Source organism: Lolium rigidum, chromosome 2 (genome assembly GCF_022539505.1).
Source record: "Lolium rigidum isolate FL_2022 chromosome 2, APGP_CSIRO_Lrig_0.1, whole genome shotgun sequence".
Taxonomy (NCBI): domain Eukaryota; kingdom Viridiplantae; phylum Streptophyta; class Magnoliopsida; order Poales; family Poaceae; genus Lolium; species Lolium rigidum.
Genome location: NC_061509.1, coordinates 235629694 through 235655893, shown reverse-complemented (window position 1 = coordinate 235655893; position 26200 = coordinate 235629694). Strand labels below are relative to the sequence as shown.

The window sequence follows — 26200 nt, the reverse complement described above, 5'->3', positions numbered from 1 at the left end:
GATATGCCGCCGTTTGGCTAATGAGTTCGTTGCGCTCGATGGAGAGCGACGGGGCAAGGCATCGGCATCGCACAAGTGGGGGAAGGTGGCAGGCAGGCAGCTCTTTGTACATGTACGTACGCCTGCGTTGCGAAGTTGCGAGCAACTCTCGAGTACAGCAAGGAGGCAGCAAGGGAGCTTATTATAGCCGGGCGGCCCATTGGGAAGTAGAGTAGAAGCAGAAAGGGCCACGCAGCTGTCATCCCCCTTCCTTCCAGCGCACAAGCACAGCCGCCCGCCCCTTCTCTTTTTCTTCTTCCTTCCCCTCTTCTCTTCTTCCTGGCGTGTAGAGAGAGTCCATCATATCTCTTCCGAGGTAGAGCGGGGCGGGTTATGGAAGGATATCTTTCTAGCAATTGGAAACCGATCGAGAGGAGAAGAGAGGAGCAGTTACCGCGCCGGATCGGACCGAACCGGCCCGGCCACAAGGAACACTAACTGCCCACGCCCACGCGCCGATCCATCGGGTAATAAGGGTGTACACAGAGAGTCCAGGCTGATAGCTTGTTCCATCCCGGCAAGACTTGGAGAGTCCCCAAGACAAGGCCCGCGGAAGGAGGCGAGTCTTCTCTGCCGCTACACGCGCGCAGCGTCGTGCGGTTGCGTCCTACCTTGCTGCTCCGTAGAAGATATGGCGTCGGCGGCTCCGTCGTCGTCGTCCTCGCCCGCCGCCGCCGGCTCGTCGCCGGCCCAGGCGCCGGGGACAGGAGGAGGAGGTGGCGGTGGCGGCGTGCCGTACCACCGGTCGCGGTTCGGCGACACGACGCTGACCAAGGTGTTCGTGGGCGGGCTGGCGTGGGAGACGGCCTCCGCGGGCCTGCACGACCACTTCCGGGACTACGGCGAGATCCTCGAGGCCGTCGTCATCACCGATCGCGACACCGGAAGATCCAAGGGATACGGATTCGTGCGTCCTCTACCCTCTCTCTCTCTCTCTCGCCCTTGCTCTTGATGCGGGGCCTTGGTCTCATCGGATTCGTGTGTGTGCTACGCAGGTCACGTTCCGGGACCCGGAGTCGGCAAGGCAGGCGGTGCAGGACCCCAACCCCATGATCGCCGGCCGCCGCGCCAACTGCAACATTGCGTCCATGGGCCCGCCGCGCCCGTCGCCGTCGCCGCAACGAGGAGGTGAGCACCCACGATTCAGTCCACTTCCCCTCTCTCCTCCCTCCCGTTCCGTTTCTTCCTTGTTCCGTTCCTGCGCGCGCGCGCAGCGCATGTGCATGGCAGGAGCAATAATCGGGACATGATTAGCGGCGCAAGCACGCGATTAGCAACGGGAGGATAAGCTTGATTAGGGCACGCGCGCCGCCTTTTTTTTTCTTCCCCTCGCGTCTATCCTTCTCCTACCTCGTTTGCGTGCGGCGGAATCGTTAGCCGGCCGGCATATGGGTGGTGGGGCCCGGCTCCAGCCTTGAAAGGCCTTGGCGCCAGCGGGACGACGACTCGACTCGGGGGTACCTGCTCTGCATTTGCATTGGGAGGGGGGCATGCTTCCTGACAACACTCATGGCTGTGCTTTCGCCAGCCTGGCCTCTGCATGCCTTCACTTACTGCTACTGTACTGATTACTCACCTTAATCGGTAGGAGGAGTACTGCTCACTCCGGCCTCCACAAATATACTTCTTTCTTCGGTTCAACATTTTGACCATTATTTCTCTGTTTTCAGTCAATATGCCATTACATTTGATCTTGGCCTTAGTTTTCTACGGTCGATGATCTCTAAGTATATTCATGCATAATACAAAACTGGTTGAAGTTTGGAAACATTGACCTAGGATGATCTCTAACTATTTTTTTCCTGCTGATTGGGTGAGTAGTAAATAGCATTACCAATGGGGTTTATTGGATTTGTTGATCGACGGTTGTAGGCTACATATTTTTTGGCTGCTGCTGCTTACTCGTTAGGGAAAGGAGTTGCTTCGATTCTAAGCAGCGACACCATCGATCGCTCCAGCTACAAAGCGGTGTAAAGCGGACGCATGTTATCGCTGGAGAATCGGGAACCCTGGCCGTTAGCTTTGCCTTTTCTGGTCAAGAGAACTGCACGGCATCACGAAAGCGTTCCGACGCATATACTACTACTCTCTTTGACAGGGTTTTGGTGGTTGACAACGAGTTTGTGGGAATAGATAGATAGATAGATGCTGCGTGATGCATGCTGCTTGGATTGCTCCAGTTCATTGCTCATTCTACATGCGCTTGCGCGTGAATTTTGACCTCGCCATATCATGCCATTTGCAACTCCTGTATCGTCCCGGTGTTTATTAATTAGGGCTTTGTGTGGTGCCTTTTCGGATGAGTGTATTAAACCTTTTTTTATAAAACGGTTGGGTTGTTTGCACGCTGTTTTTGTATCTTTGGAAGCGGTTTAGGCCTAGTGCACTACAGCACATGAGTACCGGACGTCCAGACTGGAGTAGGTTGTAGTGCAAGCTAGCTTAGCCAGCTAGCTAAAAATAAGCCTTGAATTATTTGGCAATGATCTAGCCTACGCAATGCTTCATACTATAAAGAAAACCTCCAAAATATTCCATTTGTTGTTCTTGAAAAGATTCCTTTTCTTTTTTTAAGAATTGGCCAAATGCAGACACCAGAATAATCCTATAGTTTCGATTTTGTCACGAAAAATCCTCGCATTATTTGGCAACGATCTAGCTTAAGCAATCTTTCATGTAAAGAAACCTCCGTAATTCTTCCATTTGTTCTTCTCCTAAGAAAATATTCATTGTTCTAAGAATTGGCTAAATGCAGAGACCAGGAGAATCCCATCGTTTCAAATTTTTCATGAAAAAAGTTAAAGTAATTAGTTTTGGCATGCACTTAACTTGTGAGAATAACAAGACCATAGAAAAAATACCCATGCATATGTGGTCAAACCCAGACCAAGGTAGGGCACATGGTATCTCCCTCCCCCTGCATACATAGGCCATACGACTGTTTTGCAACACCTGGCTTGGCCCCCCTGCCCTCATGTCCTGTCTGCGAAATACATGACTACGTGATCTGCTACGACCTCTGCGCGGCACATTTATTTTGCTTGTTTGTTGTGAGTTGCTTCCTCTGCAGCATATAACATGTCTGAATTTATTTCTTCATGGTTTTTTTATGTCTGCAGGGAGGACCCAGCGTGGGCCCCACTTGCCGGATCAGCAGCCCCCGGGCCCGCCGGCGTACGTGGGCGGCGGCAGGATGCAGTCGCAGCACGGCCACCAGCAGATGCCCACCCAGCCCCAGGCCATGTTCTACCACCCTTCGCAGTACGGGTGAGTGTCACTTCACGCCATATGCACCATGGATCATGTCAGTTCCATCTTAAATTAATCACAGTGCAGTCATAACCACGGTTGATGGCCTGCTGCATCATATCCTTGCACAGTGAAAATTCTGAACCCTCACTTGGCTAGGGACTAGTCACTAGTATTGTTAAATGTTGATTAACCAGTTTCGTGGTAAGGTAGAAATTAGGTGCTAATTGCTGAAAAATTCAGAGAGTGATAGATACAAAGCGTTGTTTTCGTACAGCGACGATCGAACACATGTCGCTGTTGCTACATTTTGTGTGTGGTTCAGAGCGTTGCTGATCCTGATGTAAACGCTGTAGTTTGACATTTCTTAGCTGATAACGACTCATACACCGATCCCTTGGCTGAAGCGAAGAACAGAACATAGACGTTGTTGGTTGTGGTGCTCTTTATTGCAGCTGATGGTCTGGGTTACCGAATCGACTACACACTGCTCGGAGCGAGAGCGAGGTCAGGTCAGGGTCGGGTTGCTTTCGCGCAGCAGCGCTTTCGGTTTCCGCTTCCTTGCTTCAGATAGTACTGGTACTACCAAGGAGCAACAGGTCCCCGTTTCCCCCACGTCTTGGGCCCTCCGAGGAGGCCCTAGGCCTTTGCAGCTCGGAGATGGGCATTCAAGCCTCTCTTATCCCTCGTTGCCTTGCCTGCAAACAGTCTCTGCGCTTCGTTGGCATTGCTTGGAGAGTTTAATGGCCGCGTCCAGATCTTCATGCCACTTGGCTATCTCGCTGGAGCAGTGCTTCTGGGTCACGGTTGACGTGCCCCATATATATGAATTTATTGTACAGGCGTGTACAGATCGTTGGCACATGAATCCATGACCTGGTCCGGTTAGCGACAAGTCGTTGAGGTGCTTCTACAAACAAAAACAAAAAAAAGAGTAAAAATTGCACAAGGTTTCTGCATTCTTACTCATGAAAGTTGCAAGTGGAGTTTGAAAGTTTAATTTTGAGTTTAACTAACTTCTTTATAATATACGATGTAGACATTTTCTTTCTCTTTAGTAATTTTGAGTTTAACTAACTTCTTTATAACATGACCCAGTCTGCCCATTAAAAGTAGTCTAATTGTTTATGCAAAAGAAAGGTACAAATTGCAAGGGTTCTGCATTTTTACTTATTTTCGATTTGGTGGTTTACAAGTTTAAGTTTTCAGGTGGGTTAGTTGTGTTTTTTTTTTTTGCTGAAGTCAATGCTTTGTTAGGAGTTGTGATTAGCCAACCAGGTGTGTTCAGATTCTTGCAAGCAAACACTTTCTTGTATGAATAATACCAGTAGTCAACTACTGCTGAAATGGAATTAAAGGAAGGACTGTTTGTTTGATATGGTACTAGAATTTTGTACATGTTTTTTGCCAAATCTATCTGTGTTAGGGGAAAGTGACTAGCCATGCATTCTTAGTTTCTTACTCACATGCATGTTGCAACTAGAGTTTACAAGTTTAATTTTGAGTTTAAATGAATTCTTTGTAATACACAATGGATAGACATTTTCTTTTTCTTTAGTTAATTTTTATGGCAAAGTAGGAGTAATTTTCTTGTTAGGAGTTGTGGTTAGCCAGCCAGGTTTCTGTGGATTCTTGCAAGCAAGCACTAATGCCAGTACTACTGAAATGGAGGCAGAGGAAGATGCAGTGTTTGTTTGATATGGCCCCATCTAGAAAGTAACTTAGTGTCTGAGATAAATTTGAGCTTTACAGCCATGATTGTTCGTACATGTGTCTCCGAGAGGAAATGGTGGGTCCTCCCCAGCTTGATCCCAATAGATCTTCAATAAGGCACTGATGAAGTTATGTAAACTTTTGCAGGTATTGGTACCCACCTGATTATCCATACAACCAGGCAAGCATTCCATTCATCTCCGTCACTGTTATTTCTGTTGTTCTAATTCCATCACATGCAGCTACCCAGCTATAATAAATGGCAAACAATACCCCCAAGACATCCCGTCTCGGTATTTTAAAAATTCGAACACGGTATTTGGAAGTTTAAAAAAATCCAAAAATAATTATGTGGATACATGCACATTTTATCTACAGATATGGAGATCTTTGCTATATAATATGTACTAGTATTGTAAGATACACAAAAATCACCAAATCGTAGCTCTGAAGAGGCAAGAAAATAACTCATTTTTACTTCCAAGATTTGTCATTTTTGTGCAGGTTGCATATGAAATGATATTTGATGCAAATTTGCTTGAAAATACTAGACATGTATATGTACTTGTATGTTTTTTTCAGAATTTCTGGAGACCCAAAAATAAACCTTTTGCTTTTAAAAAAAAAATGGGATCACCAGAGGTTGGGAGCTACTAGTGATTTTTCGATAAGTTGCACTTGTTTAGTGTTCAATGTTCATGTTCTGAAATCAGGATACTCATACTCGTGGTTCACGTCTTAAACTATAGAAATCTGAATACTGGCAATCTTCAGGAATGAATCTTGGATAGCTGTACAGTGTTTACCATGAATTAGAAAACTGCAAGTTACACGAATGTCCCACTAGCACAATACTAACCCACTTATTTTCTATCTAATGAACTGACTGAAACTGAAAACTTATGAGCAGGCCTACTACAATCCTCAAGTGCAACAGTACTTCTCGCAGTTATATGGTCAAACCTCTCCTTCATCAACACCCTACCCGTACCTGGGGTACATGCCTAGTGGCCAGAATCCAAGGGCCAGTGGCTTCTCGCCGATGCAGCAGGCTGGGCGGCCACCGTTCTTTCAGCAGCCGATGGCGCAGCAAAGCGAGGGTTCTTTCCAGTCTGCACCTTCGCTCCCTCCTAATTTCAGACTCCAGTTGCCTGCTCGTGCAATCTCAAGGCAGTCTGATGATGAATCCGGTATGTCACTCTCAGTTGACTTTGTTATTTATCTTTGAAACAACCAAACAATTTATACTGGTTTACATATACTGACATTCCGGAATCAGGGACCTTCTTCCCAGCTTTCTTTATCAAATTCTGTTTCGAATTTTGCAATAAACTCACATGCCTTACTGCTGACATTTTCAGATTCTCAACCTACAGAGACTATCTCTGCAACCGAGGCTACAAACGAAGATAACCATGAAGTGTCAACGGCTGTTGAAAGATCAAATTCAGACCAAAACACATCAAATTGACCTGCCGAAGTGAAACCTGTGCCAAAGTGTTCTGATGTCGACCTGGAGAGGACTGTTGGTGGTCCGTAAAGGAGCACCAAAATACTCACTTGACTGAAAAAATAGCATCCAAATATTTGTTCTTTCATTAATTCTGATTCTTTTCCAATTTCTGTAATGCATTTATTTGGTGAAACCATTGTACGGCTGAAACTGAATTTCACGTCAGGAAATGGAATTTTACCACAATAAGTTTCGGAGGGGCACACATGCTGCTGCCTGCCGTCTTCTCTGTCTTGCAACTCCTATTATCATCTTTTGAGAAAAGAGAATAATGCGTGTATGATCTGTAGTAAGATAGGTGAAACTTCGGACAAAAAACAACATTGTATACAAGCATCTATGTTCCTGTTTGTTTCAGTCCAGAAATTAACATGAACCCCAGAAGTTCTGAACAGTGGAATATGATTACATAGTACTTTACTTTTCGTATACCCATCACAGTGATCAGGACTGATCCAGCAACACAACAAAAATTCGTGATGCTGCTGGAATCGGAAGGTCCAAGTACCTGAGGCTCACTGCAGGATGAAAAACCTACTTTTGTTTCTTGCTGTTGTTGGTTGTATGAACTTGTAGTTTGTCGTGTTAGCTGAACTTTGTTTTGTTTAGGGGAAACACATATTATCATGTTTTTCCCCGTAGGGATGCTCGAGGGCGAGCACTCGCAGCGGATTTCCTGATGATACCTCGTTTTTCCAACTTATATTTCCCATCTCTCTCTTTCTTTCTTTCTTTCGTGTAAAAAGACTTACTATTTCCGTTATGCAAGTAATGGAAGGGGGCTAACCCAGTTGGAAAAAATAGGACTGATCCGACAACACAACAATTCAGTACTCGGGATCAGTCCCTGTAGTTTCCATACACAAAAAGATCTGAACAGTGGAAAATGCTTTACATCATATTGTAGTTTTTCTATACCCATAGCAGCGATCGGGAGTTTAGGACTGATTCGGCGACACAGAGATTTCAGCTTTCAGGATTGCTCCTTCCAAGCAAGAATTCGACCAGACGACCAATGCCTATGCTCGATGTCCCGCCTTCCTCTGTCGCCGCTACGGCCTTCTCCTTCCACATCGCAGCCTTGGCTCTCATGTCCTTGCCTTTGTCGCCGTCCATGGCCTCGAGCACGAGCCTTGCCACGTCCTCCCTCCTCACGCTGCTGTCGATCTCGAGCCCGATGCCCCACTCGGCGCACACGTAACGGCAGTTGGTCATCTGCTCGGCGAAGAAGGGCCAGCAGATCATCGGCACGCCGGCGCAGATGCTCTCCTGCGTCGAGTTCCACCCCGAGTGCGTCAGGAACAGCCCGATCGCCGGATGACCCAGGACTTGCTCCTGCGGGCACCAGCTCAGGAAGATCCCTCTGTCTTTGGTCTCATCGACGAACTCCTCCGGCAGCACGGCCGTCTCGCCGGCGACGAGGTCGGGCCTGATGACCCACAGGAGCGGGCGGCCGCAGCGCGCCAGGCCCCACGCGAACTCGATCAGGTGGGCGTGCGACATGACCGTGATGCTGCCGAAGTTGACGTAAACGACGGAGCCGGGCTGCTGCTGGCCGTCGAGCCACGCGACGCAGCTCGCGTCCTCCTTCCAGAGGTTGCCGCCGATCGCTTCCTGCTCGGGCCGCGCCCTCGTCGCAGAGACAGCGAGCGCCGGAAGCGGGCCGACGGTGTAGACGCGCGGGAAGATGCGGCGGAGCGCGTCTACGACGTCTTGCTCGACGGCGTCGAACGTGTTGAGGATGACGCCCTGGGCACGGTGCGCGTTCTGCGCCTCGCCGCTGTCGAAGTTGAGCATCACGTCGTCCCGGTCGGTGGTTCGGACAAAGCTGGGCATGTCCCGCAGCCGTATCCCCGGCATCCCGGGCACCCAGTCCAGCATCGTGTCCAGGTAGCCGTTGGTCAGGTAGCTCTCGTCTACGACATGTTCAGACTATTTTCAGTGAATCACACACTGACAGAATTCAGATAATTTTCAGACTGATCCATCGACCACTTGGTACTCCAAGCTCGATGGGTCGTACCTTTGAGTGGCACGTAGCCTCTGTCGATGAGCTCGGCGAAGTGGAGGTACCCCATGAAGCCGCACGCGCTGGTGGTCCAGAACACCAGGGCCGGGATGCCCATCTCCTCGGCCACCTCCAGGGCGAAGCTCATCACGCCGTCAGGTATAAGGCAGCTCACCGGCGGCCTCCCGGCGTCGTCGAGCCTCGCCAGGAGGTCCCTGAGGAGCGCGGCGCCGTGCGTGGCGAAGGACGTGCACAGCGAGGGGATATCCTGCGTGACATCATCGTTCTCGCACGGCGGCAGGCCGTCCGGGATCGTCTCGAACCGGAAGTCGTCGAGGCCGGCGAGCGAGTCGGCGCCGCGGGATCGGAGCAGGCGGCGGTGGTTGTACTCGGAGTTGACGAAGGTGACGAAGAAGCCCCTGGCGTGCAGCACCTTGGCGAGGTGCAGCAGGGGTGTGACGTGGCCCTGCGCCGGGTACGGGATGAGCACGGCGTGCGGGCGGCTCATGGCGCGGTTCTCTCGATTGATCGAGTGGCGCCGTTGGTTGCAGATGCAGAGGTTTACCGTGGCAAGAAACGATCTGGACAGGGAGAGTAATATATCCCGTTCATGATGATGTCAAAATTTGTACGCGTGCTTTCATATGTAGTGATGTATTCTGTTCTACAAGTACGAGATGGCCCTCTTTGGATTTTGTAAGTGAGATATGGTATTCTATCCAAATATTACGAGGTTTTTGTTTTACTTATAAAATGAATGTGCTAACAATACAATGAATTATGAATGTGCTAACAATACAATGTATTATATAGGCCCCCGGATTATTACCCAAGTCTCACATAGGTTTTAAAATATTTTTTTGAACACATTACAAATGTGAAGCTCACAAACACGCACATAATCTCACCCATATGAACTCACACACGTATACCATATCCCTATGTGTACCTATGAGGGAATGAGCCGGTAGTCTTGAGGCTGATGAAGTCACAATAGACACCTCATTGTTGGCAGGGCACACCAACTACCACTGAAACAAAAATACCTGTTAATTACTAGAATAATTTCAGGTAACTGTAAATACCGCGCGAAATCTATAACTTGAACCTAGGTGGGCTGGCTCCACCACAAGAAACCTAGCTAACTACTAGGGCCAAGCTCAGTTTGCATAGGTTTCCATTCAGGGAGGACCAACGATTGGAGGAGGAGGAGGCTAATGATGATGATGATGATGAGGAGGAGGAAGAAGATAACTGAACCTAGGTGGGCTGGTTCCACCACAAAAAACCTAACTACTAGGGCCAAGCTCAGTTTGCATAGGTTTCCATTTAGGGAGGACCAACGAGAGGAGGAGGATGAGGAGGAGCAGAAGAAGAAGTGAGAAAATATGGGAGAATGAGGTGGAACCCACGTCCACCTCACAAAACAACCCACATGTGCTAACCATAGCCGCCGACTATTGCAGTCCTCCCCACCTCTCCTCCTCGTCCTCTCATCGCCGTCGGGCGAAGCCCGCGAGGTACCGGCGATGGCGGGGATTTTTCCCGTGGGAAGTGACCTCCCTCTCCTTGCGGCGGCGGCGCTGTGATGCGGCCTTCCAGCGATGATTCCGACGCATCGGCGATGGAGGAGGAGATCCTTCACTTGGTGGTGGTGCACCCATGGTTGTGACGTCCGGATCCAGATCCGCCCGGGGTTCGGGCCTCGGCGGGGCTACGGGTCTCATACCGCGATTATGGTCACCGGCTGCGACGATGGACTAGCATCATCGTGGTGGTGATGCCGCCACCGTTGGCCTTGGTGGTGGTGGCCCAGTATCCTAGCCTCGTGGCATTGTCAGGCTTCAGTCGTGGACATGGATGTGGCACTGGCCATGTCCGGTGCATCGACTTGCCCCGTTTGGAGCTGGGTGGTGGCGTGGGGACTGTTGGCTCAGCTTGAATAAATGAGGTGGTCCTAGGATCCCTCTCACACCATGACGAAGATCTGCTTGATGCATATCTTCATTGATCTGGCCGGAGTGTCGAGTTTTGGAAGGCTCCTCCGGTGAACACCAATGGACGACATGCCAAAGAGTGTCGAATCAGATGATATTCAACCGTGTGCAACCATGATTTTTCTGACCGTTTGGTTTCAGAAGGAGCGATGCAAAGAATTGTAGTCGGTTTCCATCGTGGAACATGTCTTTAGTTCCATGGTGAAGTCAGTCATGAAGAATTACATGAAAGCCGAGATCTACGGACCGATACTAGTGGTTCAAGTCCTAGTGGCGATGGGATTTTGGATCGATGATTCATGACTTGGAGCAGCGGCAACAACAAGTGGGGGCGACATCACAGGAGAAATTCAGAGTCGAAACTCTCAAGGTGAAAACCCAAGGTATGGTCTTAATTGTTTGTGCCTGGCAATAGTCGCTTTGAAGGTATTGTTTTGTGAGCGCGAATTTTCTCCTGGGTGAACCTATGATCTATGATCAGGACGATAACGATGTTTGTGCACTGCTTTCTTCTTAGGGTCGTCGCTTTTGAAGAATATGTATTTCTGATGTTATCTTGGTGGTGTTTTGTTACAAGGAACAAATCATTGTAGCAGGATTTTTCTTGTATGTAATTTTTCCTTTTTATTGTGTGCATCTATATTGCCATTAGGGCACTGCGTTGTTGCAGAGCCTATGTGTAATTAGTATCTTCGTGATATTAATATATTTTGTTTGTCGAGAAAAAAACAACCCACATGTGCTACTAAATTGCTTCTGACAAGTGGGCCCCATCCATCAGTTTTAGGGTTCATTTGTGTTTAGTTCGTTTTAGTGTTTTTGCGACAATTTCAGAAAAACTGGTGCCAAAATAAATAAATAAATGGCTACAAAATGGTGGTTTTATATGTAATAAAAACTCTTCCTCCGGGAGAGCAGCGACAAAGCTATCGCTGCATGACATCTGCATGCTTGATGGCTTGATGCTTACGGCGACGGGCGCTGGTTTTGCATCATTGACAACGATTTCCTGGCTGCCGGGTGCCGGCGTGATTTCTTTTTTATTTTGCTCACAAGTGCGCTCATCGGAGTCGTCGCTTCTGTTATTGGTGCAGCGCTGTAGAGATATGGTCACCACGAGGCCGTAGTTTAGGCGCGTACGTATCTTGTGAAAACTACAGGCTTGAATCCTATCGAGATCTATGGCAAGAAGAGTTGGAAAGATTATCTGGTGACACTTTGTTTCGCCGAGAGTATCTTTTTTGGGCAAATCCTATACACAGGTCGGCTGCTATCGCGCGCCGCACACCCCCGCTTGCGGTATGGGCCGGCCTGGTCGCCCCAGTTCGCCTCTTTTTCTGTTTTCTGTTTCTTTTTTTAAATTTTTATTTTATTTTATTTTTTATTTTCTTTCCTTTTCCTTTTTTATTTTTTGTATTTTTCTTTTATTGTTTTGTTTTGTTTCTTTTCTATTTATTTTTATTTTTGTTCAAATTTGAAAATAGTTTAAATTCAGAATTTTTTTAAATTTTTTAAATTTGAAAATTTTAAAAATATTTAAATTTTAAAAATATTTAAATTTTAAAAACATTCAAATTTTAAAACCGTTCAAATACAAAAAAAAGTTCAAGTTATAAAAGCGTTCAAATTTGAAATCCGTTTAAATTTGAAAAATATTCAAATACAAAAAAATTCAAATTATAAAAGCGTTCAAATTTGAAATCCGTTCAAATATATAAAGCGTTCAAATTTGAAAAAATGTTCAAATTCGAAAAATGGTCATAACTAAGAATGTTAATTTTTGGGAAAAAATAAATTTTTCAAATTTTAAAAAATGTTCGAATTTCAAAAAAAATTAAATCAAAATCTTAATATTTTTAAAATTCTGAAAATTTCGAATCTGAACAGATTTTGAAATTTTGTTCTTCGAAATATTTTTTTTGAAGTTAGATATTGTAAAAGAAAAATATTAACAGAAACGAAATAGCAAAAAAGAAAAAGAAAAAAACTTACCTACTCTTAATGGGCCGCGGCCCAACCAACCGACCTGGTTGGTGGGGTGTGCGGTGCCCCGTACACGCCGACCAGGTCAGTGTACATCACCCCCCTCTTTTTTGTCCTCTGTCAAGGATGCGAAAATCGACAAATCGACATGACATAGTTCAATTCTCGGTGGCATATGTGGAAAAAGCCTCCATGCAAAACAACATCAACAAATGAATGAACCCAGTTGAGGGCTATAGTTGAGGGGTAGCCCAGCATATGGGCCTATTCAGGTCAAGATGGTTCTCAAGGAGTATTGGGCTTCGTCAATAAAGAAGAGAAGCTATTGCCATAAACTCTTAGTTAAGTGTTATCTCAACAAAAAAAACTCTTAGTTAAGTGAGTGGAGTGGATGTGTAAAAAAAAAGTTAACTGAGTAGACTACTCTCTTCATGGTGGATAGCAACCAAAAGACGATACTCTCTTCATGGTGGAGAGCGACCAAAAGACGATGGTGGAGGAGGAGAAGCCGTTAAAGGTAATTCTGGCAGCGGTTCCCTTTAACTCTCCTCTGTCAGCGGCACCTGATTATGTAGCTTTTTTGTGTGTGTTTCGTCTCTAAGGTTTCGAGCGTCACGAAATAGACGGCCCAAAGGTTTTATCTAAAATGAAGGCCGTGGCATGCAAGTGGAGTAGACAAGTTTACAATGTATCAGACGCTAGCTTGATCTGTGGACCGTGGAGATTATGTGGCCGGTGATAGTAATGGACGGCCCCTCAACTTGGTGCATGACCTTCTCACAAGGCAATGGTTTGGAAGATTAAATGTTTTTTTGATTACCATGTGGATCATAGTTTCACGGGCATGATTCCACGCAGAAGTAGTAACAATAAAGCCCTGTTGAGTTAAATCCTTATTTTATGGCGACTACCTTTGCAAGTGCCATCCACTTTGCCCTTTGTTCATCTCCGACGCAAAACACCAACACGTTCATCATACTTAACAATAGTTTCTTCAAAAGTTGATGCATTGCGTCTATCTTTGGATCAATGGGATGAACTCCTGACTTGATTCATCATCCAATTCGAACAACAACCAAGCCCTAGATCGGTGGTGGTGCCAAGGGTGGGCACACGCACTAAGAGAACCCTTCATCAGCTTAAACAAACTTCCTATCTCAGACGCTATTTAGGAAGACTCACGACGGTGACCTATCACTAACGGCAGATAAAATACCAGGGCGTACTGAGAGAAGATATCCAGTGAAGGGAATAGCGGTAGAGGCAATAATAAATTTATAGTATTCTATATTTCCATTTTATAATTAATTGTATATTCTACGCGTAATTATAGTAGCTCCAAATATTGTGATATTGAAGGAAAACCTAATTACATGTGTGGAATTATAAACACCAAATTAGTTATCCCTAATCTTGCCTCTATAACTAGTACCTATGATAATAGTAGTCTTATTTGCTCGACTCTAGAGAAATGAGTAAAGAGTTGTTACAAGGTTGTTGTGGGATCATACCTGAATAGCATTGTTAGTGGAAAAATGATATTGGATAGACCCTAAGTGATATACCGTCAAAAAAATCATCAATACGTTATCGGTAGTTTCTCAAAGACAAATATTACCATTACTAAGATCGTTAGACCATGATACTAATATGAACTAGCATATGATATGGATGTCACGAGATCTTAAAATATTACATCGTAACTGAGTGACAATAAATATGGTATTCGTTCATTCCAGATAATATGATGTAGTGTCATTTTTGGTGATCATGGGAATTGCTACTCCAACGATGAAGAGTTGGGCCTACTCATGTATCATGGTGATCTTCATCGTCTGGCTAGACATGTGGCTAAGTTATTAAGTCACATGAACATCGATGATGCGGAATGAGTAAAGGAGAACATGCCGGGAAATGATGATAACCTAGAGTTTCACCTCGAGCTATGTTATGTATCGAGAAGTAATGCGGCATTTATCGAATAGTACTATGGAAGGTTCACACGACTAAGATCTTCGTGTTATATGTGGTAATCAGTGCGGTTATCAAGCACTCTACATCGATCCTTGGTGATTCTAGACATGTACACATATATCTGAACCCATATGTTCACACACTTAAAGATTTTGAGACATTTAGAATGTGAGTAGAAATGAAGATTAAGAAGGAAAATGGTTAAAAGGTTGTTCATAATGTCTCGGAATGGTCTAGAGGTGTACGGAGTCATGGCGAGAATATTTGGAATTGTTTCAACTATTTATGGAAGGTACCAGAAGGTTATAGAAGATCCCAAAAGGATTTAGAAGGTCCAGGATATTCCGCGAAAGGTTTGAAAGGTTCCGGAGTGCAAGGCCCGGAGGGGCACCATGGGCTGAAGGCCACATGGGCCCTCCATGGACGCCCGGAAGTCGTAGAACCACCAGGTCGGTTTGGTAAGGTGGAGTCCTAGTTTGACTAGGGCTCGCCACTTAGACAGTTTTGGGGTGGGGGGAGGAGTCCAGATAGACTCCAACTCCCCACTAGTCGGGTTGGGAGAGGGAAAAAAGGGGGCCGACCGGCCCTCTATATAAAGTGGGAGGGGGAAATACCTACCCTTCCATGTGCCCTCTACCTCCCCACGTCCCCGACACCTCGCACTACCGCCACCACTACCACACTACCCTCCTCTTGCAGCCGCCCTATCCGACATCACCGAAGGACTGCCGCAGAGATCTACTTTGTCTTTTTCGTGTGTTGCTTGGGTTCTACCCCTTCTAGATCTAATCTAGTCAGGCTCGCGGAAGCTCTACCGGATCTTCATCGACATGTCCCCGCTTCGACCGTGTTCTTGATCGCACTTCGACATTGTGTTGTTGATTACGTACGTGGGGATACCGTTGAGGTGTTGCACATGTGACACTTGTTCGTGGGAGAGATTTGAGGGATAATACATCTCCTCCCTACTAGACCAGTCTAGTTGCGTCGATCAACTCTTGTCTTCATCCACCTCGTAATCGATAACTTCCGCTAGGTCGATCTATGAGGGTATGATCCATTACCTCCCCTCTCACATATGATCTTGGTTATGCATATGATTTTTTGTTTTCTATACGTGTTCCCAACATCCAGTGGGGATACAAATGTTAGTGGGGGCTTTTATATTGTAAACTTATTTTTTTTGAATATGTTTCCTTAAAATCTAAAAGAATTTGCTAAACTTTCAGTGGAGTCTATGATCCATTCAACTCTATTAGTTAAGGTTTCCCCCTTTTAAAGTGAAAAATGAGTTGATGCAACTATATGATAGATATACTCATTCAGGATAGAGATCTTTATATATATACAATGACCTTTATTCATAGTTACGAGAAAATTTTCTATGAAAAGGGGAAGTACTCCAGCCTCCACATTGAAGTGATACATACGACCTATATTTCATGTATTCAAGTAAAGCCTTACAACCAACATACACATCGAAAACGCCAAACAAGGTGACAATGTGCCACCAAATAGCAGAATGATAGGGGTACCAACAGGGTCTAGTTCCCCGCCACAACCATTGTTGGCTCACATGCCAAAACTTTATAGAACACCTCATGCTGCCTCCGCCATATTCCACCAACCCATTCTCAAGGCGCATACCCTTTTTGAAGGCGCAGAACGAAGCGAAGGCCCTCGCTAAGCCATCCACCGAAACCACCATAGTGCCATGATGCTAAGAAAAAAATCGGTTAGGAGCAATTGGTTGGTCATTAGATTTTTTCTATTTTTTCATATGCTAAGCATGACATTGATAATAAAATATTTATTTAATTAATAAATCTTATAGAGACATGTAGACTATCTTCTTTCTTTCTAGGATTTTAGAAAAAAAGGCACACGCTAATTTTATGATTAGTTAGTTGGTCGATGATACCCATATAATGCATAACGAAGTACAAGCCTCCATAGTTGTCGACATCTTCCTGCGAGGCCTGAAATAGCATGACCCAACAAGCAATTGTTGAACCTGAATTCGTATGCTCTCTTCCTCTTTGCCTCTCGTGTCTTCAAGCCGCCACACGCACATTCACTACAAGGGATCTGATATATTGTGACAAGCTCGATCAAGTCGTTATGAAATAGCAATAAATGTCACGAAAGACCTCTTTGTGACGTAGTTTGAGCGTCACAAGATCGTCACACAATCCTCGTCATAGATTACTCCCCTATGACGCGGCGCGCAAGAAAACGCCACTGCGTATGGATGGCGTTATGCGTGATGTCAACACATAATAGAGCATACCATGGTTGAGAAACGTCATGGATTAGCGTCACGGATGTGAGTGATATCATATGTGATGTCATTTATTTGATTTAGAGAAATTTCTGATAATTATCATATTTGTTGTAGTGATTCTCTAACCGTCGCTACACTAGTAGAAAACGGACCTTTCGTTCAGGCCTTTTGTCCCGGACCAGTCTGGAGCCGGGACAAATAGTCAGGCCACGTCGCCACGAAACCAGTGAAAGGGTACGGGGCCTTTTATCCCGGTTCTTTAAGGACCGTTTGTCCCGTTTGGTGCCTCAAATCTGGACAAAAGGGTCTAAGGCCTTTTGTGGCCTGTTGGCAGCTCTTTTGTCCCGGCTGGTGACACGAGCCGGGACATAAAGTCCAACGGTTTGTTCCCACGCGGAACCCGATCGTCGTCGCCATTACTGGCGCAGAAATCAATCGACGTGCAGGAATTTGGGTCGCCGACGCCGGTGGCCGGCCACGGGAATTGATCACCGTGGCCGGTTTGTTCATATTCACCTTCCTCACCTTCATATATGCTTCACATCTCCTCACCATTGCCACACATCTCTTCTCACATCTCCATAATCTCTCCCACAAAAGCTCTCTCCCCGTCGACGTTCCGGCCTGAATGGAACACCTCGCGCGCGTCCCGGCTCCTCGATCTCAGATATACCACCTCATGGCTAAAGGGATGTCTTTCAAGGTCATGGTTGCTCTCCGTGCATCAAGAGTGGAGAAGTGGATCCACGCCATCAAGAGGGACTTTCTCGACGCTGCACCAACCAAGTGCATCGGCTTGGACTGCGAGTTCACCGAACCTCGCGAGGGTGATCAGCGCGCCGCCGTCCTTCAACTCTCGGTGGTGACCGAGACTTTGATATTCCAGATTTGTTGGGCTGATGAAGTGCCACAAGTTCTCAAGGAATTCTTGCAACGAGAACATCAAATTCTGCTGCGCGGCTATCGACAAAGATGTGGAAATGCTGAGTCCCTACGGTATTAATATTACTTCTGCGTTCAGCCTCCAGAAGATACTCCCGAACCCTACGAACAAGCCCACTCCGAGTCTATATGATCTGGCAAACTCTACCATAGGGACAAACCTTGAGAAGAAGAAGAGGAAGAAGTACAAGAAGAAGGACGCCGCAGAAGAAAAAGAAGATGAACTTATTTTTGGATGGGCCAATGTTCCATTGAGCTACGAATAAGTGCATTATGCCGCTCTAGACGCTCGCCTGGGTTTCGAGATGGCTAGGAGGCATTGGGGCTAGTTGGCTACAATAGCCATGTTGATCATCCCAATATTTAAAGATGATGAGTAGATGGTGGTGTGGTGTGTGTTACGGTGTGTGTCTTCTATATTTTATGATCTATGAATCGTTTCAATATATCAAATCTTTCTATTGTTATTCAAATTTTTCTAATTGCGGTTTACATATTCCTCACATATTAATTGTGTCGTATCCAAATTCCCCACATTATTTGGCCATATTATATGAATAACGCATATATTATTTGATAATAATAAAAAAACGAATAAAAACAAAATTATTTCAAATTCAAATTCCTCACATTTTTCAAATAGTAATGCATATATTATTTATCCAGTTACAGTTTACAGATTTAAATATATTAATTATTTGGCCATAATATATGAATAATGCATATATTATTTGATAATAATAATAAAAATTGAATAACAACAAAATTATTTCATATTCAAATTCCTCACATTTTTCTAATAGTAATGCATATATTATTTGTCCAGTTGCGATTTACATATTTAAATGTATTAATTAGTTGGCCATATTATTGCATACATTATTTGATAATAATAATAAATGAATAAAAATATAAATATTTCATATTCCAATTCCTCACATTTTTCTAATAGTAATGCATATATTATTTGTCCACTTGCGATTTACAGATTTAAAGATATTAATTATTTGGCCATATTATATGAATAATGCATATATTATTTGATAATAATAATAGAAAATGAATAAAAACAAAATTATTTCATATTCAAATTTCTCACATTTTTCTAATAGTAATGCATATATTATTTGTCCAGTTGCGGTTTATAGAGTTAAAGATATTAATTATTTGGCCATATTATATAAATATTCAAATTCCTCACATTGGAATTCTGTATTATTATCTTATGGGAATATGTACAACAAGGTACAATCACATTCGCGGGAGCGCAACAGTCAAGAACCAAGGAGTTAAGCGTGCTGAGGGTGGAGTAGTGTGAGGATGGGTGACCGACCGGTAAGTGACCAAGTCTCGAATTTGACTAAAGATTAAGTGTAATTTGTGTTAACAATGATCAAATTGAGAGAGTAACGAGTCAAACAAAATGAAAATGAAAAATGAAAAAAGAAAAAGAAAAATAAAAAGAAAAATAAAAATAAAAATAAAAAATGAAACCCACCAGTGCTATTATCTATTGCTGCGTTGGTGCCCCCTCTTTCTCTGTAGCCGTTGGAAACACAATTGGCACCACCATCCTACCAAATTCTAATGTGTATCGTCACATTTCTTATCATGGGTTGTACTTCCGACACCATCCTCCCATGACCACGGTACCATTTTGTGGGATTATTCCAAGTTAAAACATTTATACCAAACTATTTAATTTGCAACTCTTATGTGGTTAAAGGTATGTTTTTAATTGACGTCCTTCGGTATACTATCTTTAATACTAATGCTCTAGTATAACTAGCAAAGTTAACAACGTAAAATCTCATGTATATCAAGACACATATTTGTCAGAGCATTATAATATTTTTTTTTGAATGGCAAGCACTGGTGATGGCCCCTACAACGACCATCTAATATTTTCCGTTAAACATGCATTTTGTGCTATTGAACTCCAACGACATCCCATCTAAAAAAATCTTTATTTAATACGATGGAATTTCATAAGAAATCTCATGTGTATTATATTCATTCATTATGAATCCAAGCAAACCTATACTAGTGCATTTCTCCATATTTTTAGTTTATGTTGTACTATCGTGCATTATATGCATCCCTTCCCATGGTATCCTTAAGACTACCCATAGTGCTAGTATTATAACTAGTATCATGCATATTGAACCCACAAAAATAATAATGTGACAGTTAATTAAGGAGGAGAGAGGAAATTAGAGTACTATAGAGGAAATTATGAAATTAAGGAGGAGTAACATATGTGGATACTGTATCATAGCGCATGTCACGAGAAAAGTTAATGCCAAACAAATCTTGTGTACAAATTTACATTAGGATTCTAAAAAGTAATAAATATATCATGACTATGACACTACTTCATGATACTAACCATTATAGGGATAGTACTATACTCAAGTATCATATGCATGATACTTACCACTATGGCCAGCCTAAATATCTCAAACACTTGGTTGAGTGTTTCAAATTAGAAGTTGACGTAAGCAAAACACGCAATTCTAGATTGTATGAAGTATCAATGTTTCTCTCAAATCATCTTATTGCACTCTAGCTTCGTCAGCCATTTCATTGTAAAAATTAATGACTATGTATCAAACATCCACAGATGGCATTGTTATTCTCTTTTATTTAAAATTAATTGTTCCTAAAACTTATGTAACCCTCTTAGAACCTATTCAGGAGATACTTGCAACTTGACTAGCTCGCGAAAGTTAACCCAATTGAAAAAATTGAGCACATCAAACCTAAAACACATATATCAAGCCAATTATATGGATTTACAACCCTATGACCTATATTAAACATACTATAATTATAATTGTACCTATTTGAGTATGGGCATCCCGGCTTGGCCCGAGAATCCCGGGCCAGACCAGGTCAAGATTGCGTGTAGGGCTAGGCTTGGGCTAGGAGGCAAACCCTATACACCGACCAGGTCGGCGCGTACCGCGCGCCGCACACCCGCGAGCGGTACGGGCCGGCCCAGTTAGGTGCGGGCTGCCTCCTTTTTCGATTTTTCTTTTCTTTTTTGTTTCTTTTTTTGTTTCTTTTTTTCTGTTTTCTTTTTTCTGTTTTCTGTTTTTGTTTTTTTTGTTTTTTTGTTTCCTTTTTTTAATTTTATTTTCCAGATTCGAAAAATAGAAATATTTTAAAAAAATGTTCAAACATGAAAATTGTTCAAACATGAAAAATGTTCAAATTTAAAAATCGTTCAAACATGAAAATTGTTCAAACATGAAAAATGTTCAAATTAAACTTGAAAATCGTTCAAACATGAAAATTGTTCAAATTTAAAAAACCGTTCAAATTTAAAAACCGTTCAAACATGGAAAATGTTCAAATTTTGAAAAATATAATTTTTTAAAAATAATCAAAATATAAAATCTTTCAAATTTTTAAACTGTTGAACTAACAAATGTTCATATTTTGAAAAAAATCTTGAAAAATAATTTCATAAAAAATGTTAGATTTTGAAAGAGAAAATACTAATAACAGAAAAAACAGAAAAAAGAGAAGAAGAAAAAAATCGTACCTGAGCTAATGGGCCGCGGCCCAAACTACCCGACCTAGACGCTGGGGGTGTGCGGCACCCCGCACGCGCCGACCAGGTCGGCGCATAGCAGTTCCCGGGCTAGGACAGGCTCAAGCCTAAAAAACTTGTGATTTAGATATAAGGTGGTTTAGGCCGCTCGGGCTAGGATGGGATTTTCCACGTTTTGGGCCTGGCCCGGGACTGATTTTTCAGGCCCGACAATCAGGCTGGGCCAGACTCAGGCCTAAGTTTCCATCTTCGGGCTTTTTCGCGCCCGGTCCGGCCCAAATTTTGCCGAAGTATACTTGTATCCTTTGATATGTATGGGCTGTGCCCTCATAGATAATTGGTCACCGAGTGGAGACCCGTATTTCCCGGTAGAGAAGGAAGAGGAGTAGGTGGAACCCGTGTCCACTTCAGCACAGAGTTCACAAAGAAAATACCATATCGGCCCTGACGGTGAAGACATCTCTACCATCACTTCACGCACAAGTGTCGCGTTGGAGTGGGATCGCGTCAGTCTCTGCTTGAACTGGTATGCACAGATGGAGTTGCCGCAACGTTTATATTTGAAAATGGTCTCCGTGTGTTGAATTGTGTGTAGGCTGATCAGAAAGAGGAGAGCTGTTGAGTAACAGTCTGATCGTGTTGTGCGAGAACTAGAAGTGCATCAATTCTACCATCGAAATTGCTTCACACAAGACGTTTTACGTCCGATAACTGTACTGACGTTTCCTTGCAGCCCCTCCCTGCCTGCCTTCCCCGACCGCGCCACCTCCCTGATGCTTCCGTGCGTTCCCGACCATGGTCATTGCGTCGGGACATCGCCGGCATCTAAAGCCGGTGACCGGCCGACCAATCCGGCCGCCGCATCTTCTCCCTGGTTGCCGCAGCCAGCAACCAGGCCTCGTTTCACCGTCTGGTCATCGCATCGGTCTTCCTCACTTAGCAGTCGCTGAGAGAGCCGCCGTCGAGCCAGCCCCCAGCGCACGATGTCCCCATCCGCTGCTGTGACGCCCATCTTCTCCCTCATCCAATTGTGCCCATATTCTTCATCTCTTCCTTGTCCGTCCTCTAGCCCTTAGCATCCATGGCGAGTTGTGATTTGGGGAAGACGATAATGGTTGCAGTCGCTAGAAAATAGGAGATGAATCGGGATATTGGGAAAGAATCGTGTATAAAATTGATTTTTTTTCCTGACTTGTGGGCCTCCAGCTTGGTGCTAAACGGCGAGACCCGCCTCAACACCGCACACGTTCTAACTACCCGAAGTCGTACCAAAATCGTATGAAAATAATCGTACGCATAGCATGACTTCTACCATTCACATGCAGTAGTGGTACAACTGACGAAGAGATCAAACACATCACAAACCAAACGCATGGGCCACGCAGGAGTATATGTTTTTTCCCAACGAATTCAAATCGTCAAAACGACCCTTCATTTCGCGGCGTCATGTGCTATTGTATCTCCCGAGATAAATTCTTCGGATCCCCAAGTGGAGTAGTATGATTTTCCACTACCGAGGCGACGCCCTCTTGCCTTCCTCTAATCGATAAATGCAACCCCTGGCATTCTCAGGCAGCTCGCTCCTCTACTTCAACCTCTCCTCCATTTTCTGCCTTGTCGTGCGGAGATGGCAAGCACCAAGGTGGACGGGCCGGCGATCGGCATCGACCTCGGGACGACCTACTCCTGCGTGGCCGTGTGGCGACCGCTGCACCAACGGGTCGAGGTCATCGCCAATGACCAGGGCAGCCGCACCACCCCGTCTTGCGTGGCTTTCACCGAGTCATGGCGGCTCGTTGGCGACGCGGCCATGAACCAGGCGGACATGAACCCTGTCAACACTGTTTTCGGTGAGTGCTCCTCTTCTTTTCAGCGGCAGTTTAGTCGTGTAAGTTTCACAGCTTCACGGCGTTTTGAGTCTGTAGCATCCCCAATATGTTCAGAGCTTCAGATACCTGCCATCTTTTTTTTCCGGTGGTCAAATGCTTAGTCCAGTACTGTACTACTTATATGGGGTGCTTACGGCTTAGGTGTAGTTGTGCATCTTTTCTTTCAGGCTATGAATTTTCTATTCCATTATTTTATTTATTTATCCTAAGCACTAAGCACCATATACGAGTACCACTGTACCAATAAGTTCCGAAAGTTTTTGAAATCGTTTCACTGAACTCTTGCATTCTACTTGGTTACGCACAAGTACACCTTCTTTCATTTGCAGGATTTAAAACACGTATGAACAGGGAAAATACATTTTCAATTTTCTATCTCACATTTCTATTTAATCCGAATGTTTAAATTTGTAATGGAAAACGAAAGATATTAGATATTTCGTTGAGTAAAATGAAAAACTTGCTTTGGAATCTAGTCCCAAATAATATTGAGAGAAAATAAGTAATGAGAACCAGCCTAAAAATCTAAAATCACTTAAGAAAAATCTTTAGGATTCTACCCCTCCAATTTCTATACAAATATGGGTATGGAAGAAGCCCTCAGAGCTGCCATATGCATCATGGGGAAAATTCATCGAAAACTTTCAACAAAGGAGATTTTTTGTGCCGAAATAAATGGAGAAATCAATTGCAAATATGAGCTTGGGGCTAATGACCATCTTCACTTTTTACAATATACTGATGCATGTGTAGAGATAATTTAAATTAATCATTTTCAATTGAGAAAATACTTCTATATACACTATATCGTAAGTTACTGACATGGTAACATTGACTGCCTCTCCTGTCTTATTTCCTCGTCTATATATTGAAACATTGAAATAAATGATTCATTTTGGTCTTGATTTAAGTTTATGACTACAAATTGTGTGAAACTACCCATGAAGAAAAATTTGCAAAATTATAAATTTTATTAGTGATTAATCATATCAGAAAACATGCTTTACTTGGACATTTTTTGACGTTTTTTCGAAATGGGTTGCCTCAGACTCTGCATCAAAATGCCGCATACGGCTGCTTTTATTAAACTTAAAAGAATCCAGTTTTACAAACGATCGCGGGTCTGTTTTGTGGAAACACAGACGAACATGTTAGCTATCTGATAAAGTGGTTACTATAATTCTGTGAAATGGTCTTTTAATATGTATTTTGTGATGTTAAGTTATTGTCAAAACTATAACTTGGAAGTAGCAACACAAGCTCTATTTTTCGCGTGTATATACCTCTAGCTATGTGAAATGTACGTACTATTCAATCTAACTACTAGTATTATCTTCAGATGCAAAGCGATTGATCGGCCGGCGATTCAGTGATGTGTCAGTGCAAGGAGATATCAAGCTATGGCCTTTCAAGGTGATTTCAGGTCCTAGTAACCGACCGACAATCGTGGTGCAGTACAGGGGTGAGGAGAAGCACTTCTCGGCAGAAGAGATTTCCTCTATGGTGCTAGTCAAGATGCGTCAGACCGCTGAGTCCTACCTTGGAACCACGGTGAAAAATGCCGTCATCACTGTCCCGGTCTACTTCAACGACTCACAACGCCAGGCCACCATGGACGCTGGCACTATCGCTGGCCTCAACGTCATTCGCATCATCAACGAGCCCTCAGCAGCGGCCATAGCCTATGGCCTGATGGACATGGTGTACGACAACGGTGAAGTGAAGACGGTGCTGATATTTGATTTTGGTGGCGGCACTTTGGATATATCTGTTATCAATATTGACAGGGACACCTTTACGGTCAAGGCCACTTCCGGTGACACTCACCTCGGCGGTGAGGATCTCAACAACCGGATGGTGGAGCATTTTGTGCAGGATTTTCTTAAGAGACATAAGAGTGACATTGGAAGCAACCCGAGGGCGCTCATGCGGCTGTGGACAGCATGCGAGAGGGCCAAGAGAATGTTGTCCTCGACAGCGCAGGCTAAGTTTGAGATAGACTCGCTCCAAGACGGCATTGACTTCTATGGGAGCATCACTCGTGCTCGGTTCGAGGAGCTCAATATGGACCTGTTCCGCAAGTGCATGGAGCATGTGAGGAAGTGCCTCACTGACGCCAAGATGGACAAGTCACAGATTGATGATGTTGTGCTCGTCGGGGGATCCACCAATATCCCCAAGGTGCAGCAGCTGCTCCAGGATTTCTTCAACGGCAAGAAGCTCTGCAAGAACATAAACCCTGACGAGGCCGTCGCCTACGGCGCAGCTATCCAGGCCGCCATCCTCAACGGGGAGTACAACCAAAAGGCGCAGGACCTGCTCCTACTCGACGTCACACCACTGTCTCTCGGGATAGAGATTGACAGAGATCGTTTCATGAGCGTTCTGATCCCCAGGAACACCACGATCCCAATCAAGAAGGAGGGTGTTTTCACGACAGACTGTGACAACCAGACGGCCGCGCTAATCCAGGTGTACGAGGGTGAGGCTGCATTCACCCAGCGCAACCGTCTTCTCGGCAAGTTCATGCTCGATGGCATCCCTGCAGCACCGAGGGGCGTGTCAAAGTTCAATGTGACATTTGAAATCGAATCAAACGGTATCCTGAAGGTGGTGGCGGAGGAAATGAAGACCGGTAACAAGAACATGATCACCATCACTAACGACAAGGGCGGTTTGAGCAAGGAAGAGATCGAGCGGATGGTGCGTGATGCGAGCACGTACAAATACGAGGACAAGAAGGAAATGAAGGAAGTAAAGCAGGAACGCTGAATCGCATGAGCATGAGGTCCTCAAACTATGCGTGCGTCGTGTTTCTTTATAATCCTGAACTTACTATGCTTCTGCTACAATGGATTCGTGCTTAGTAGTACCGGTACTATTCTCTACAAGTTCTGGCATGGGCACATATGCATGGCCGATCTAGCCTGGCTTATGTTTTGGTTGTTTTCTAAAAGATGTTTATCTAGCTGGTGCATCTATTTGAGTTGTCAAAAAAAAGTGTATATGAAATGCTCATTACATGATTCAGTGTAAGACCATTAGAAGCT

The 26200-nt window shown here is 44.4% G+C and overlaps 3 protein-coding genes across 3 annotated transcripts; 2 read left to right on the top strand and 1 right to left on the bottom strand.

Moving 5' to 3' along the window:
• Positions 1 to 670: 670 nt before the first annotated feature.
• LOC124688350 (probable RNA-binding protein ARP1) lies at positions 671 to 6653 on the top strand. The gene is made up of 6 exons (XM_047222039.1): positions 671 to 946; positions 1035 to 1153; positions 3163 to 3306; positions 5149 to 5182; positions 5912 to 6191; positions 6363 to 6653. The coding sequence occupies exons 1-6, from the start codon at positions 671 to 673 to the stop codon at positions 6470 to 6472; spliced, it is 963 nt and encodes a 320-aa protein (XP_047077995.1). The 3' UTR covers positions 6473 to 6653.
• An 827-nt stretch (positions 6654 to 7480) lies between these two features.
• LOC124688348 (7-deoxyloganetin glucosyltransferase-like) lies at positions 7481 to 9120 on the bottom strand. The gene is made up of 2 exons (XM_047222038.1): positions 8538 to 9120; positions 7481 to 8430 (listed from the first exon to the last, which is right to left on the bottom strand). Exons 1-2 carry the CDS (start codon positions 9028 to 9030, stop codon positions 7481 to 7483), a joined length of 1443 nt encoding a protein of 480 aa, XP_047077994.1. The 5' UTR covers positions 9031 to 9120.
• Positions 9121 to 22888: 13768 nt separating this feature from the next.
• LOC124690663 (heat shock cognate 70 kDa protein-like) lies at positions 22889 to 25922 on the top strand. The gene is made up of 2 exons (XM_047224022.1): positions 22889 to 23111; positions 24490 to 25922. Exons 1-2 carry the CDS (start codon positions 22889 to 22891, stop codon positions 25920 to 25922), a joined length of 1656 nt encoding a protein of 551 aa, XP_047079978.1.
• Positions 25923 to 26200: the final 278 nt, after the last annotated feature.